The sequence below is a fragment of the Vanacampus margaritifer genome, chromosome 13 (genome assembly GCF_051991255.1).
Source record: "Vanacampus margaritifer isolate UIUO_Vmar chromosome 13, RoL_Vmar_1.0, whole genome shotgun sequence".
NCBI lineage: Eukaryota > Metazoa > Chordata > Actinopteri > Syngnathiformes > Syngnathidae > Vanacampus > Vanacampus margaritifer.
The window spans coordinates 21,912,145-21,929,623 of NC_135444.1; the positions used below are offsets into that span (position 1 = coordinate 21,912,145).

Genomic DNA, 17,479 nt, shown 5'->3' on the forward strand with positions numbered 1-17,479 from the left:
AAATATAATGGAATAATCAAAATCAAAGACATTCAAATTATTCTAGATAGATAGATAGATAGCTGTGGTATTCTTTGATTTACAAGGTTTCTCATGTCTTTTCAAATAAATTTGTCGTATACTTTTAGGGTCTTTCTTTATATTCATTTTCACAGATAGACAGATAAGATGCACTTTTTCACTCGGTCCGCGTAATAGTTCCCACGATGCGTGGCCGTCGGTTTAAACTGACACACTGCCACACTTTCTCACGCACGCGTGAGACAGAGCCTCCTTGCGCGCGCGCGCCACCCGCCCGACTTGCGTGCGTACGTGCGCGCGCCTGTGTCGACAACGGGGCACGCACGCACGCACGCACGCGGCGGGCGGGCTCGCGGGCTCGCTCGTTGGCTGTGTGACGATCATGTGCAGTCCACGCGTCGTTGAAAGTAGGTTAGCGCCAGCCGCAGAGCAGAAAGGAAAGGAGCTGAGAGACCACGCGTGGGTTCACCGCTTCGACCAAACCACAACACGGTGACCCCTGGGAAGGAAGACCGCGTAGAAAGTAGGCGAACTTTAACTCACCGCAAACTGACTTCTTCTTCTTTCTTTTTTTAAATACTGTCGTGGACGCGCTTTTTTTTTGTGTGTGGATGAAAAGACTCCACGAGTCGTATGAGGAGTTGCTGTTTTGACAGCTCGGAGCAAGTTCAGTTTTTACCCCGGCTTCTTTTTTTTTCACCCAGGAGGAGTTGTATGACTCTCATACTCTAAACCGACGACATGAGAGGTGAGTACCTTTGCTATTATAACAAAGTTTGGGAGTCTTGTTTAAAAAAAAGAAAAAAGAAACGTAAGCGTCTGGAATTCGCGCTTTTTTTGGAGAGAACCTAAACGCGCCTTGAAAATGCAGGAAGTAGAGCATAAAATCGATTGTCAGTTTGCATAATATATGTATGGATTTCAATGTTACATGTCTTCACAAACATTTAGCCAGTTTGTAAGGTGGCCGGTGTTCTTTTTCAAGTGCGTATGTTGCCTCTCCGGTGACTTGACTGTGGTTATGTAAGAGCGACAGAGGGAATCGGGAAGGGAGGGAGCGAGCAGGCTGATTCAAGCCTCGACAAAAGTGGGCAATTTCACCTTCTCTTATTTATTACTTTTTAACAGTTCCTCACTTGGCCAACTTGTTTTAATTAAACTTAATATCGACAATGATTGTTCCACTTGACCACTGACATTATTAATAAATAAATAAATAAAATGCTGAACTGTAAAGGTGCCCATAAATGTGTTAAAAGAAGAGTTTTGTTTTGTTTTTGTCTGTCAAGTGTGCTGTTGTTTTCACTTTTATGGTGGACAGTGTGTTATGTATTGGGGAGGGGGGGGGGGTAGGAGGTGTTCTACTGACCTAGTTCTGTCATTGAGGATTACAGTGTGTGTGTCCTTTGTAGTTTGTTGAAATCACTTTCCAGTGGAGAGGGATTCTCATATTTTAATATTATGTGCAGTCTATATCTACTTGTAAGCATATCCATTAGATGAGCAAGAGGAAATTGAACTCTTTGATTGAAAAAAAAAAAAAAACGCCACACTCTCTCTATTTTTCCACCTCCATCAGTCGTGGTGCGCTATTCACTGACTCATTTATTTTCCACCTGTGATTTGATTCTCAGCTATTTGTTGGAAAACTCACCGATTAAGCGTTTTTGTGCGCTTTCTGTACTGACCTAAAATGCCACCAGATGGTGCCAAAGCAGTGGTTAATAGGGAAGTCAGAATTGGTGCCAAGGAAGTACAATGGGCTCCCTCAGATAATTGCCATGATTTAAAAAAATATATGCTGAACATGTCAACTGTTTGTCGTGGAGGAGATAAGTTTATCCCAGGCTAACATCAGATTTGGAAAATATTTTATTGATAGCACAGGCTTTTTCAACGCAACCCCCCCCCCCCCCCTAAATCAAATAATAAAAAGTGTTTAGGGATCATAATTTGTGGTATATTTAAATATTAATATTAACAATGGTAAAAAAAAAAAAAATAATAATTAGCCATCAATTACTCATTTTTTTCGCTATTTGTGTCAAGGCTTACTAGCGTACGTTTCCTGTATCCCGTAATGTGCAAGACATAACTGTCCAAAGGTGCTCCTGCTGTTATGATGTCAGTGTGTCACGCACCGCAGTGGCAAAGCCGGATATGGGCACAGCAAGCCCACATTTAAACATGAGGCCCAGCAGGCTGGAGTTCAGATCATTTTCCTCTGTCAACTTGGGTTACTGACATCAACCGACGAGAACGCCACCACTGGATTCTTAGACATTAGGGCATGTGCAGCTCGACCACCGACACCCCTCGACAGCATTTAGCCGACAGAATAAGATACTAGTATTTCGACTGCTGCGGAACATAGACTTCCACCAAATCAGAATAATAATTTGGATCGGTAACAAATTATGCAAGAGCAAAATTCATGCAAAAACAAACAACCAAATGGCAATGCCGGTAGGTACTGTATTATGCTGTTTTATACTGATAAATTTGATATCCATTTTTCAAAGATATTTTATAATAATAAAAAAAAACCTTTAGTAATGTACACACCATGTATAAAATACAATTTTAATAGTTATAACCAACGCAAGCGTAATATTAGGAGTGCTCCACTTGAAGAAGAAACGATTAAAGCGAATAATTTGTTTTGCTGACTCCCACGTCACTCACCAGGCTAGGCCCCACCTTTTTAAAGTCACACACACTCAAAGTCCAAAACTGACAAATGTAGTACATGCGCCTCGCGGTTGTTGTGTAATAATGCTAAATCTATTATTATCCTATTACACGATGAATTAATGGCACAATTGGTACACTAAGTGTCTTTAAAAAATCTTTGATAGCTGCTTCCTACGTGTTAGTATTAAAACGTAGAAACAATAATAATAATAAGGGGGAGGCGTAAAGGCGAAAGGTCGCCCCTTGCTCTCCAAGAACGCGGCGGTGTCGAACCCAAGAGCTCACAGGCGCTATCTGTTCCAAGAACAGCCTTGCAGGAGTTCACAGCGAAACTCGGTATGTGTCAAGGTGCCCCCTCCCCTCGCTGTCGACTGCACGCTAAGATTCCGTTCCGCAATTATTTACGGCTTCAACGAAGAGCGTCCGCGTAGACCAAATATCCATATCCACTAAGCATCCATTCCGTTGTAAAGCTTCTTTGAGGGTCTAGAAAAGTGCTATATAAATCTGATGCATTTTTATTATTATTATTATTATTATTATTAAATCCATGTTTGCAAGAGCGCAAAGATGGCACCCGCAATATTTATTTTGACGTTGGTGGTACGCTATCATGAAGCAAAGTGCGATAAACAATATCTGTTTGTTCAACTTTTGCGATTGGATTCGCGACCTTTAAACAGACACTCAAGGTCACGGCGATTGCCGTGCGATGCGTCTTTTCCTTTCGTTGAGGCCCGCCTGGGTTTGAGGCACCGAGGGGAAGGGATTGTAGTGTGTTAGCGTCACTGTTCATGAAAGTTCATGAGTACGAACAGCGGCTGTCCCAAAAGTCACTTCCGTTTTTTTCTGTTTCCTTTCAAGCATCATTCAGACGTGAGGCCGTCGGCATGCGGCGGCTCGGGCTTTGCACTTTTTCAAACTAGCATACCGTCGCCAATTGACATTGGAGCAGCGTTGCGTAATTGTCGCCCGGCAAAAAGTTCAACGCCGGTTTGAGAAGCTTTATAGCCGGCGCGCGGCGCCAACTTGTAGTAGACTTAACCGTGTCCATGGCAAGTTTCTGGAAACAAGATCTGCTCTTGACAAACCACATAGCAGAAGGTTAGCGACTGCCACCAAACCAAATCGAAAAAATGGAGTCGTATCGTAACTTTCGGGACACCCCGTATAATGCAATCATCAGGTGTGGTTTGGAAAATGATCCAATTACACTTCATTAGTCTGAAAATGCTTCTTATTGTCTATGCGTGTGTTTATGTTCAATCCCGGTCATAAATTCCAAGTATGCCAGCTGCTTTGTGTTCAACTAAACAAGACCAGATGTTACACACCGCCACCGAGTCGGTACGTTTCGGAGTAAATTGAGACGAGATAATCATTATTTCAGAATATATACTTTTAATGGCATTTTTGTGTGGCGGGATGCCATGAGGTTTCTCCCGATGTAAAATATGTGCCTTGGCTCAAGGTTTGGGAAACAATGACATAATGCGGCAGTGGAACCTCTTTGCCATTTTCCCACTTGGAAATAAGGTCAATTTTCAAAGTTAATCATAAAAACTGTATACTCAACCTTTTGACGACATACGATGAATGTGGTGATGTTGCAAGATTTTCTGCACCAAAACTGCGCTTTTATAATTATTGTCAAATTTTTATTGTTAGTCGGCTTATTGTCTTGAGCAGCCCAGACAGAAACTTTACAGCTTTGGATGCTACATCACAGTAAGATAATTATCTCATCTTGACCTACATTGAACTGGTTTGTGCAATGGTTTTGAACCCTTAGAAAAATCTCACGGCATATCACCCAAACAAAAAACATCTGCACTGTAACAATGATGATCTCACAAGATGATTTTTGTGTGGCAGGAATGCCTTCATCTGTTGTATGACTGCTGGCAGGTTCATTACGTTTAATGACATTACATTCAAACGCTTGAGGAATAAGCGGTTCAGGAAAATGGACATTACATTGGCGAGGACAAGTTAGGGGGGGAGCGCTACAATGACGAGGAGCTGATTTAGGTGCGATCATTGGAGAACATTACGTCACATTAATTAGAGCGGTCGCGTGACATTTTTTGGGCATTCTTTGTTTTGGATTTTTTGCATGAGTTTGGGACCGTATTAGGAAGAATGGAATAAATTAATGGTTTACATTTAATGAATTCAAATGCCATAGTTGTTATTTTTTAGGGTGAAATAATTATTCGTTTTAATGCCATTTTCCCCCCGATTACTGTTTATTAATCGGTGATTGGTGTTTTTTTTGGACTTCGTATTCGTAAAAAAATAGGTGTTTGCAAATGTCTCATTTTGATTAAACACAGAAGATAATCAGTCTTCTTTCATGAAGGACTACAGAAATCAGTGAACAATTACTGTTGATATGCCGAAATTTTTTTTTTAACAATAAATACATTTTTAAAAAAAGGCTCCAAACCATTACTCAATTATTAAAATAGTCGATTAATTTGATAAGCGGTTAATTTTGACAGCTCTACTTTGTATGCAAACCAAGGCTGACTGACAAATCATCAAAAGTCCTTTTTAGGATGTGCGCTGATGGAAATCTGCCTTTTTGGCTTTTTTTTGTGACCGTCAGCGTTGCGTTGCGTTGCGACCGCATTCTGCTTCAAATTGGACTCTCCTGGTGCGCTGGAAACATTCTGTACCGCAAGTGTAAGCTGATCCGGTATGTGTGATTTGGCCTGCTTGTAAATGATGAATTGCCCTGCGGCTATCCCGCGGCTCCTGTCAGTCCAAAAAAACATGCACGTAAATGTCAGAAATCCCCCCGCGGTGTCTGGCCGCACTCGAGGCATGTTGCCGGTCTATGTGACGGGCCCGTTTGGACTTTCACCTCTCACTCGGTGACAGTTGCATCGGAGGAGTCATTTCTTTGAACATGCTGTTCTTTTTTTTTTTTTTTTTTTTTTTTGACAGGGCGAGTGTCAGGCCATGCTAAACCGTTTCCAAGGTTAGGTCAGAGATGTTAAAATGCTGAGTTGGTTCTTCTTGGAAAGTTGGTGTCAAATCAATCATCGGAACAACTGAAATATTCAATTCGACTGCAATATGTAATAACGATACAGCAAGAAGTCAACGATGCCATTCCTTTCAAAAAGTAGCTTAAGTACAGTATGTCAGGTAAGGTGCGGGTAAATAGGACCTTGGACTGTTTGATTAGCTCGGCTGAGAGAGCAAAGTCTGCATTGACAAGCCTTTACAACGCCTTTTCCTGCTAGTGCTGAGCCAAAACTCACAGACCGGCACAAAGGTGACTTTAAAATTGTTGCTGTCAAAATTCATCAACAACTATTTTAATAATCGAGTAATCGTTTGGACCCATTTTTTTTTTCCTGTTTTTAATCAAAATAAGACATTTGTAAACATCTGTTTTTACTTTGGGAATTAATGGCCGAACCGGTAACATAGTACATCAATCCCCCTTTAAATTTTTTTTTACTAATTCCGAATACGAAGTACAAAATAAAAACACCAATCGCTAGTTAATAAACAGTAATCAGGGGGATTTAAAAAAAAAAAGTATTCACTTTAATGCAAAATTAAAATGAATCCAATTAGTTGATTAATCGATTCTAAAAGTAGTCGATAGTGACAGCTTTAAAATTGTTGCTAAAATATAACTCTTTGTGGAAACCACAGTAACATTATTCAATTTGAACATTCATTTTCTATTCTTCAAATTTTCAGTTACTGGTCGACCACAAAAGAGCACCTGATACTGGTATCTGTATCGGCCCGATACTATACCTGGTATCGGGACTCGCGCATCTCGACCTTTTAGTCAACTTTTATGTTTTTATGTGAATTTCTTCCAAATCTACATTTTTGACTTGATGTTCATGGAGTATTCGCTCAGGATTAAAGTTAAAATGTCAAAACAAGCACGGGCCACCGCATTAAGATAAGTGATAAAGTTATAGTTGCTTTATGTAATCTTGCTAAACCTCCTTGGCAGAGGTAATGAGTGCACAGTTTTGAAGTTTAATCTGTGTGACTTTATTGCCATGAATTGACCCCCCTGCCCCCTTTATCTTACTTATGCTAATACATGTTTGCTTTTATTGCTTGTATGTCGTAATTACACAGACATTTATTTGCCTGCGGGATCCGTCGACCGCCGGCTGCAACCGGAGCAAAAAATAGATTTATGGTCTCGCGTAGGGCACAGCTGAAATTTCACTCCCGATACTTGACATGCTGCAACAAGTGAGGAGCCGCTGTTGGCTGCAGCTGTTCTCGCAGCTGGGCTCTTACTCTACTGTATGTGGACCTTTGAATAAATCCAGATGTCAAGCAAGTTTCGATACAACCATCGACTCCAAATCTTAAAACTGTCATCCACTTTTTTTTTTAAGTTGGACTCAAGACCCTTTTACTCAGTCAAAGCCCGCCTTCAAATGAAAATGAAAAAAAAAAAAAAGAAAAGAGGCGCTTCCTCCTTGAATGGGAAAATGTGTCAGTGGAGCAGCTCGGGCTCCGCGGGCCCGATTTTGCTGCTCAGCTTGACTGGCAGGTGAGCGGGCGAGTCATAACGCTCGAGTCCCGCGGCCAATCGGAAGAGAGGCGGGCGAGGGAGGAACGTCACACGGTTGCCGGGACAACCACTTTTGACTGCGTGCATTCGTGGAATGTGGCCAGACTGCAGTTATATAACAGGCTGGCGGGAGGGGCCGGCGGGAGGGGCCGGCAGGAGGCCTTGGAGAGGAGCAATAGAAGGAGCAGCTTTTTTTTCCCTCCCCTTTTCTTTCCACTGGCTTTTCTTTATTTCTTTATTCATATCCTTCCGAGCCGGCCATGAATTCAAACCAGCCCCCACTGCCCAGACAGACAAATATGTCGCCTGTCGCCATTGTGCAGGAAGTGTGGATGAAAAATTTCCAAGCCGTTTTTTTTTTTTTTTTTGATAGGGTAGCTCTCACTAGTCAAGTTTCCATCCAATTGTTTAAATTTTTTTTTTTTAACAAATTTACTGAAAATGCGCAAAACGGACACTTATGCCCGTTTTCCATTTGTTCTTCTTTTGTGAATATTGAGATTGGACTCCGCCGCTGTAGGTGGCGGTAGACACCATAGAGATGTGATCCAGCAGTAATTTATTTATTTATTTATTTATTTATTTATTATATTCTTTGAGAGAGAGCTCAGTATTGTTCATTCGGTCATTTTACCGATTTGACATTACATCATCATTGCTCTCTTTTTTTTCTTCCCCTCTCTTTTTCTTTTTTTTATGTGCGGATGTGTGTGCACATATTTGCGTGTGTGCGCATTAATTCACCTAAAACCTATTAAAAATCTCATACCGTTCACCTAAACCGAATACTTTAGAATCCAGCTAGAGTCGTGAGGTTGTCAGGAGACCCGAGGAAGGATCAAAGAAAGGAAAGTGAAATCCAGCACCGACCAGACATCACCTACTACCCACCGGGTTACCAACCAGAATCTTTCACCAACCCCAGAAACATCTGAATTCCATCAAATTAGGGAGACCACAGGAAAGACTAAGGAAAGGAAGGAAAGATAGATGAAGCAGACCAGGAAGCGACTGCACCGTGTGAATTAATTCCCCAAATATTTCTGTTTCATCCTCCACCCAAACATACCTTACTTTATTCGTCGTATTTTATAATCGAACCTTAACAAGCAAAATAAGTGAGAAACAGCTTTTTATTACGGACCCAAAAGAAACACGGCTGTGAGCAGTCAACACAGTAGCCACTTAATTGTATCGGTTGCGGTTTTCCGATTCTCCATCCTCGCAAGTCGGCTTGTTTTTCTGGATGAGCCTGCAACCGTTTTCTTCTTCCTGGAGGAGGACGAAAAGCAGGAGGAGGAGGAGGGACAGAGACGCGAGCCATGAAACTTTATAACCTCGGGCCTCAGCTAATGCAATTGACCTGCTATTCTGGGCTTGAGGAGGCCCGGCTACTTAGATAAACAACATAATGAAAAGAACATGCTGCTCCTTTGTAAGCAGGCTCAGGCTTCCACAATGAAGACAAGGTGCATAATGTATACAGCGGCTCCAGTGTCAATCACAGGAGGCGCCGGCTTCTTCGCTTTTTTGTGACAATGACGTAACCTGAGGTTTTTCCGACTCCGCCCGTTACCCGAAGTGCGCCGCCTTACATCATTTTTGGTCAGTGCCCGTCTAAATTATCGAGTTATTGGAAGGTAGAAGGAAGTCTACGCAAACGAGTTTTTCCAATAAGTACTAGCTAAAAAAAAACAAACATGTAAATGCTATTCCACGAAAAGGTGCAGCATTTCTCGCTTTTACATTCCAATTGTATTGTGTGGTTGAGGCAATTAATCCAGAAAACAATACTGTTTTGTTTGTTCCGTGACCACGCTCATAATAATTTTCTTCTCATCTCGTTTTTTTTTCCTCATCGCAATGATTGGAAATGGCAAAACAAAGCACAGCAATAAGAAGCTTTTAAGAAGCTTTTGGTGTACACGACTTGGCCACCAGGGGCAGTATAATAATGCAGACACAAACAGTCAAGATTTTCAAAACTAAAAGTGACTCGGTAAGCTTGCCTACTAATATTAGTTGATTATAAAAAAAAATATGTGTCTGTATTGTTATATTGTCATACTAAAAGTGTCATTCCACAGTTTGTGTTCAAATATCTGTTGCTTAAATCATTGGTCCCCAACCAATGGTCTGCGGGCCATTTATTGGTAAACTTTTTTTTTTTTTTTATGCTGAAATAAAGATTGCCGTGTCTTGATTATAGACAGAATTTTAGGATTAGAATAATCATTAAAAAAAATAAATAATATTAATAATAAAAACTCATTGCACAGTGTACAGCAAAAAGGAAAAGTTACTTTTTGTGCAGTCCTCTAATAGGGGGGTGCGAGGAAATGCCTCGGGCTTGTGTGACCCCAAGTAAAAAATTTTGAACAGTGTAAAAATGTAATTGCACATCAACTACAGTAGGTGGCAGTGGCATTCATTGTCAGAGGATACACAAGGAGTATTAGATGACAGCAATTTTGTAGACTACAGATGGAAACTAGCATTGTGCTAAATCTGGTGCAGCCATCTTTTTAATATTACTGCACACTGTCCTTTTAATAAATTAAACTCAACTTCAGACAAATTATATTATTTATTGTCGGGGGCGGGGGGTATTTTAGTCAAACACAGTTTTATAGTGTAAAAGGTTGGCCTGTTTACTTTAACAAAAGCTATTTTCTGTTGTATGAAGATTTGCTGGATGACCAACCAAGTACTGCACTGCATTTTCCCTTGAATGTTTTCAAGATGTAATCAATGGACAAATCCATTCTTTTCTCTCTCCAGCTCAAATAGAAGTCATACCCTGTAAAATCTGCGGGGACAAATCATCGGGGATCCATTATGGTGTCATCACCTGTGAAGGCTGCAAGGTGAGTCCTCGCTTGTGCCAAAACGCGTCACCGTCGTTAAGTTCATTACACCTGGGACACGTCCAACTTTTTTTTCTTTCATTTTTTTTTTTTTTGCCACCACCCAAATTATATTTGGATTGTGATCTTGGTTTTCTTTGTCCAAAGGGTTTCTTCCGACGCAGCCAGCAGAACAACGCCATGTACTCCTGCTCACGGCAGAGAAACTGCCTGATCGATCGGACCAACCGCAACCGCTGCCAGCACTGCCGGCTGCAGAAATGTCTGGCTCTGGGCATGAGCCGTGATGGTGAGTGTTGTCCAAAAGCACTCATTTTTCGGTTCTCAAGTAGAAATATTTAAGACACTTCCACGTGGGGAAGGAAGAAAAAGCTCAGGTTAAAAATCAAAGTACCGATTCAGCTCCTGTAGTACAAATAAAGGAAAGTACAGACTCTGAAATAGGGATTGAAGCCGATTATCACATTTCGAACATATTCAGATCTTTTGAAACCTTTTGCGAACCCCAAATTAGCTACATCCGCATGCATTTGTTGCTCATTGAGACGTAGGGAACTTTTCATTTATGGATTGATTTAAATTTCCCACTTAATATTTAAAAAAAAAAAAAGGATAGTGGCACTGGGAACTCCCTACACTTTTTTATTTAGTTTTAAATAAAATTAAGATATTATGTTGAAATTTTGGAAAACTTTATTTACAGTAGAAAACTTCGGTCTATCACTACTCTGAAATGTTTTTAAATTCAAAAGTAGAAGTACCTTTTTATGGCAATACATGATGTCCCACATTTTGCTCTATTAAACTGCGAAATTTCCCCCATGCATCATGTTGTGTTTAACTCATTTAATCCCCAAATCATATAAACACGTTCCATTTTAAATATTACCATAGTCCCAAAAAACGTATATATATGTTTTTTTAAAGGTTTTTTTATGCTAGAGCAGGGGTGGCCAAGTTCGTTCCTCGAGAGCCACTATCCATCCTGGTTTCCATGTTTCTCCCCACTCACACACCTGATTCATGATCAGGATCGTTATCAGGCTTCTGCAAAGCTTGCTGATGAGCTGATCATTAGATTCAGCTGCGCTGAAGGAGGGAGACGTGGAAAACAGGCTGGATAGTGGCTCTCGAGGACCGAACTTGGCCACCCCTGTGCTCGAGCATGCAGAAGGCTTTGATGCAGCCTCTGAACTGAAGAGAACGCTTGGTGGTTATTGCAAAAACCAACCAGCAGGTGGCAGCAGAGTATAGGAGATCAACCAGGGCCATGTTGCAAAAAGCTCTTTTCCCCACTGTTTTGTGAATAATGACAAAACTTAGCTATATTCTAATGCTAATTGCTGCAAAATGGAAACAGATAGAAAATTACTTTTTTCCTGATTCTTTATTTCCCTTTTGGTAGGTTCCATGTTTTTATAACAATAGAACCCAGTAAAAATCCATTGAAACAGCCGGGAGCGAAGAGGGTTGCTTCAGTGAAAATGGCTGGGAGTGAATGAGTCAATGATACCCAGCAAATTTTTACCACTAAATATCAATGTGTTTTTGGTGCAGCTGTGAAATTTGGCCGCATGTCCAAGAAGCAGCGCGACAGCCTGTATGCGGAGGTGCAGAAGCATCAGCAGTCCCAGGAGTACGCCGGCATGGCAGCCCGGGAAGAGAGCGGCGACATGGGCGACCACAGCCGCACCTACAGAAGAGTATCCAGCACCACGCTCGGCGACCTGGACGACTTCAGCACGCTGCCCGACGGCCTGCTCTTCGACCTTCCGCTGACCCCCGAGGACGGGGGCGGCGAGTACAGCAACCTGGACATGCTCGCCGGCAGCGCCGGAAGCAGCTCGTCCTCTCAGAGCTCGCCGGAACAGACCAACTTTGACTTCACGGAGGTCAACCACAGTATCAAGCACGAGTACCAGCTGTTGCACGACTCCGGGCTCTTCTCGCACGCCGTCCTCAACCCGCTGCCCGATGGATGCTCGCTGCTTGAGCTCGGTACGCGCGCCGTTTCCAACTCGTCAATGCAATGCAATCGATTCCTGATCACGACAGTCGTTTTAACGCCGATGTTCTCTCCACTCAGAGCACATAACTCAGTGCGTGGTGAAGTCGCATATGGAGACGAGCCAGTACAGTACAGAGGAGCTGAAAAGAATGGCGTGGTCCACGTATAGCATGGAAGAGACCCGAATGTACCAAGCTAAGGTAGGACGGAGGATTCAAATGATTCATCGAATAACTCAAATACTGTATTTGGATTACAAAAAGAAATCCCAGCATGGACAAATGCTCCTGAAATTAATGATTTGATTTCTTACAATAATTATGAAAGATTATTAGTTCCTACAGTGACATGAGGGGCAAAAAAAGTTTGCTTGCTTCTTCTTCTTTTAACACCCCATGTTGACACTTCTCCCTTTTGTAGAAGTGTCACAAATAAGCCACAAAATCCCAATAAACATGCAAGATAATCATCTTTTTTTTTTTTAAGAATTCAAGCAAAATCAGATGTACTTTCCTCAAATATAATAAATAGACAAATTGAAATAGTTGTGGTTTAATCAAGCAGGCAGGATAAAAGTCCGTAGAAAACTAATAATCCAGTAAACGAATGAGTGGCGACAACTTGCATTATTATTCTCGGTGACTAAAATGTCTTCTTTTTTTTTCTCTCTCTCTTCTGTCAGTCAGCGGAGGCGATGTGGCAACAGTGCGCCATTCACATCACCAACGCCATCCAATATGTGGTGGAGTTTGCCAAGCGCATCTCTGGCTTCATGGACCTGTGTCAGAATGATCAGATTATCCTCCTCAAAGCGGGTCAGTGAGCCTTCAAATAGAAACAAGTGCAGTACAGTCAATTCCAGTTTGTGGCTCGCCGGGGGGTGATACGACATGTTCCAAACTCATATCGACAAAAACATTTCTTTGCGCTTATTAAGGCCATCTCTAACGTCTTCCTTAGCACCTTTGCTCTCTCGCTTCCGCTGTTCTTCAAATGAGAGGCGCCGCATGCTCGATTCAATTTGTCATTGTCAATTTCACATTGTGCAGTATATTCAGACACCCAAACGTTCAACCAATCACTTTGTCTGATCAAAGTTCGCTAGCTAAATGCTACAATATGAATAAAAAATTAGCATCGATGTTCCATGGTGGTTCGATGGTTCCAAATCTGAATGTATTTCTCCCTCATCCACAGGCTGCATGGACGTCCTTCTGATCCGAATGTGTCGCGCTTACAACCCCATCAATAACACATTCCTCTTTGACGGAAGTTTCGCCCCCGCTCACTTCTTTAAAGCGCTTGGTGAGTGAGACGCCCCCTCACGCCTTCCTCCTCGCTTGTCAGGCGGTTTCTCTTCGTATCCGTGACCACTCTATATTTCCCTTTCCTCCAGGCTGCGACGACCTCGTGACGGCCGTGTTCGACTTGGCCAAAAGCCTGAGTCGTATCCAGATGTCTGAAGAGGAGATGGCCCTTTTCACCGCCGCTGTGCTGCTCTCACCAGGTGACAAATTTAACTGAGTGGACACTTTATTAGGTACACAAGATCAAGCCAGCAAAGATAATAAGAGAGTGCATATTCACTGTTCAACATTCACAAATTGGCCTATTCATAGATTCTAGGTTGTCTAATGTAAAGATATTGCTTTGGCGCCATCTTGGGGCCCAGTAAGCATGTTGAAGTGAGGAGAGGAGCTTCATTTTGTCAGGCGACATTCTTCATACGTCTGTGTGGGTTCGAGAGTGTGAAAAAGAAGCTAACTCAGGCCCTCCGGCCCGGCCCAGCCCGGCACAACTCCTACCTAACATGCTATCTATATTCGTAGCGCTGGGTTTAAAAAATCGAATAATCGATATTGAATCGATTTTCCTTTTCGAGCATGATTTGAGCATGTTCTACTTGAAATATTACCATGCTCCCAAAGACGTATTTATACTTTTTTGTTTTGTTTTTTATGCTAGAGCATAAAGAAGGCAGCCTCTAAACTGTAGAGATCGCTTAAAGCAATGGTAGTTATTCCAAAAATGGCCAGCAGGTGGCAGTAGAGTATAAGAGATCAACCAGGGTCATGTTGTAAAAAGCTCTTTTCCCCACTGTTTTAAACAGAATTGTGAATAATGATGAAACCTCTAATGCTAATTGCTGCTAAACGGAAACCGATAGAAAACATTTTTTTCCTGATGAAAGAAGAGACTTTAATCTTTAATCAGCCGGGAGCGAAGGGGGTTGCTTCAGTGAAAATGGCAGGGGTGTCTAAACGTGTCCCCACTTCCAAAATATTGCTGATTTCAAATCAAATGGCTTCATTCAAGCAACTGTATTAACCATAAATGATTTTTGTCTTCTTTCTCTGAAGACCGACCCTGGCTGACAGATGTGCAAAAGATCCAGAAGCTTCAGGACAAGGTCTACGTCGCTCTCCAGCGCTGCTTACAAAAAGGCGGCTCATCCGAAGAGAAACTTGCCAAGGTATAGGCTGCGATTTTTGGCCGGCGCCAACGTCGACGCGCTGCCAGAACATTTTCTGATTGATTCCCTCCTCCTCCTCCAGATGGTATCAAAACTTCCCATCATGAAGTCCATTTGCAAGCTCCACATCGACAAACTGGAGTTCTTCCGTCTGGTCCACCCCGAGACGGCGTACACCTTCCCGCCGCTGTACCGGGAGGTGTTTGGCAGTGAAATCACTTTCCCGGACTCCACAGAGGGCTAAGCAATGTCGCGCTTCAAAACAAGGCCGAGATTCCGCAACAGAGACTGCGTGAGGGCGCGAGAGAAACGGAGAGCGAGTTTAAAGGATGTGGCGACGAGCGGAGGCGAAAAAGCAAAGCAGCCACTCAAAGACAATCCTTGCACGCTACACTTTCGGAACACTCCTCTCACCTCGCAAACTCCCGGCCGACCCACACCGCCCCTCTCGCGCCGCGCCCAAGCGGTGCCCGCCCACCTCTCTTTTCGGGGGGAGCTCGGAGAAAAGGATTAAAGAGTGGCCTAGAGATTTGTATTCTCCAAATTATTTTTCTAAGTCCTTATTAAAGCAGACGTCGTTTCTACTACAGTTCTCACAGCTCCGCTAAGCTATGGTTGAATGTAAACCCCGCCCCTTAAAGCGTTCAGCACAGCTTCAAGGCCCGGTTCCGAATGTACATACTTTAAATCCTCACCTCGCGCAGATTTTTTCTTTTTTTTTTTTTTTTTTCAGTCGCCATTTTGGTAGCAGTCAACCACTTTTTACTCAGCATCAGTTGTCGCCTTTTCGCAGGGTTTTCGGCGCGCGAACAAAGCGTTCAAAGGGACCATGATCAAACTCTCAATCGTTGAATTTTTTTTTTTCCTCTTTTACAAGCGCTCATGCAGGTATTTATTGTTTTTTTTTGTTTTTACCAGCCTACCCTCAGACACCGATGCAAACGGGCTCTTTTTGATTACCTCAGTCCCATGCGCCCTTTCCCTTTGCATATGCCACTTAGAGAAGACTCACAAGAGAGATTGTCAACATATTTTCAAAGTTTCCATTTTTATATATATATATATATCCCATATATATATATATATAAAGCCTTTAGTAGGAGACACAATACTGCCTGCCTGTACGATGGAAGGATTGTTATAATTGAATATTTGAGTAAATTATTATTTTTTTTTTTTAAACGAAAGAAAAGTTCCCCCCCCCCCCCCCCATTTGCAGTTCCAATGCACCTCAACGGCTGATATAACGACCGGCGCTATACGGCCACAGCGTGTTTTGATTGGAGGGGGGGGGGGGGGGCGGAGCCAAAGGATAAAGCGTGGACAGATGGGCCGCCGGTTTATTTAAGCTCCTTAGACGTCGGTCGGAGGGGATTTATTATCTGCGCCAACTCTCACTGCAGTTGAGCCTGCCTCCAAAATTGAACATGAATGGTGCATCTCGTATGACTTGAAAACCAAATTTTATTAAAAAAAAATTTTAGCTCCAACCTGTCCTCCAAACTTTTTGTTCGACTTTGGAGGTTCCACTGTACTGTACAGGCTCGGTCAAAAACAGAAGCTGTCCCAACCCGCTTGTCCCTTTCATTTTTTTTCATCCTTTACCTTTACTACCTCATTCCCTCTCAAACATTCATACTGAAAAGATTCTACACAATTTATAGTACTCACAAAATATATGTTTTTGTGATGACCTTACAGGTCAAATCTGAGGAGGATTTCCGACAGTTGAAATCCTGTCTTTGAAAGCAGAGGTGGCAAATCCAGGTTCAAAAAATAAAAACCCTGCCACAGTTTGGCTTTAGCTATTGATGCTAGCTAGCTAGCGCGCTAGTTTGCTAGCAGGTAAATGAGCACAATGGGAGCTTAGCTAGGAGCTATGACCTGGATTTGCCACGTCTGATTGAAAGTGAAAAATAACAGACAATCATACACGGGATGTTAAATATATATTTCAGTTTGGTTTGCGTGGCACTGCTGGGACAGTGCTGTTGGCCATGCAGTCAGAATGATCTCAAGTAGCATTAGAAAAAAACACAAATGAGACGCCGTCCTCGCCACGGCACACTGGGATTGTGCAATTGGGCCTTTGTTGCCATACATTTAACTTTAATGTAGCGTAGACTTTTTTTCTTTTTTTTTTCCTTCGAAAAACTTTCGATTCTAATACGACAAATTCAAAGCCGACTCATGCGCAGGGTTGGCCGGATTGTATCAAGGTGCAATATTTTGTCGTGGAATGTTTAATCGCGATGATTTATTTTCTCCCCCCCCTCCCCACCCCCCTCAATCGTTGCAATCCTCATACGCTGTAATTTTAGCGGGACGAAAAGTTCCCGGTTGAAGTTCCTCAGGGTGATAGCTCGGCTCTCTGTCCTGTCCAGCGGTGCCGACAAGGCACCTTGCACCAACAAACTGTAGACGACCTTTGAACCTTGATCACTGTGTACAGTTCATGTTCTTGTGAATGTTGGATTACACAAAGTACCAAACATTTGAACCCTTCTGATTATTGTTGTTGCGAAGACATGTTGAGTTGGCGTCATAGATGAAATAGGATATTGATACAAGTAATGAAAAAAATAAAATACATATAAAATATGAATTATAATCTCTGATCCTTGTCTTGGTTTTGTTGTGATCTACAATTTTGTCCTGATATGTACCTTCATGATATTTTCCTCATCAGTTTAGTGTCCTTTTTGTCTTTTGGAGAGATGTAATTCTATTTTTTTTAAGAGGATTTTTAAATATGTCTCCCTAAAAGTTTCTCTCTTTTTTTTTGTCATGATCCTCGTGTTTATGGTATTGTCACTTTATTTTAAGGTTCTATTATTATTATCGAA

The 17,479-nt window shown here is 42.2% G+C and overlaps 1 protein-coding gene across 1 annotated transcript; it reads left to right on the forward strand.

Moving 5' to 3' along the window:
- The first annotated feature begins 380 nt into the window (after window positions 1–380).
- Window positions 381–17,251, forward strand: rorca (RAR-related orphan receptor C a). The gene is made up of 11 exons (XM_077584075.1): window positions 381–544; window positions 726–769; window positions 10,067–10,152; window positions 10,300–10,441; window positions 11,710–12,150; window positions 12,239–12,360; window positions 12,843–12,975; window positions 13,358–13,465; window positions 13,557–13,667; window positions 14,521–14,633; window positions 14,716–17,251. Exons 2-11 carry the CDS (start codon window positions 763–765, stop codon window positions 14,875–14,877), a joined length of 1,425 nt encoding a protein of 474 aa, XP_077440201.1. The 5' UTR covers window positions 381–544; window positions 726–762; the 3' UTR covers window positions 14,878–17,251.
- Window positions 17,252–17,479: the final 228 nt, after the last annotated feature.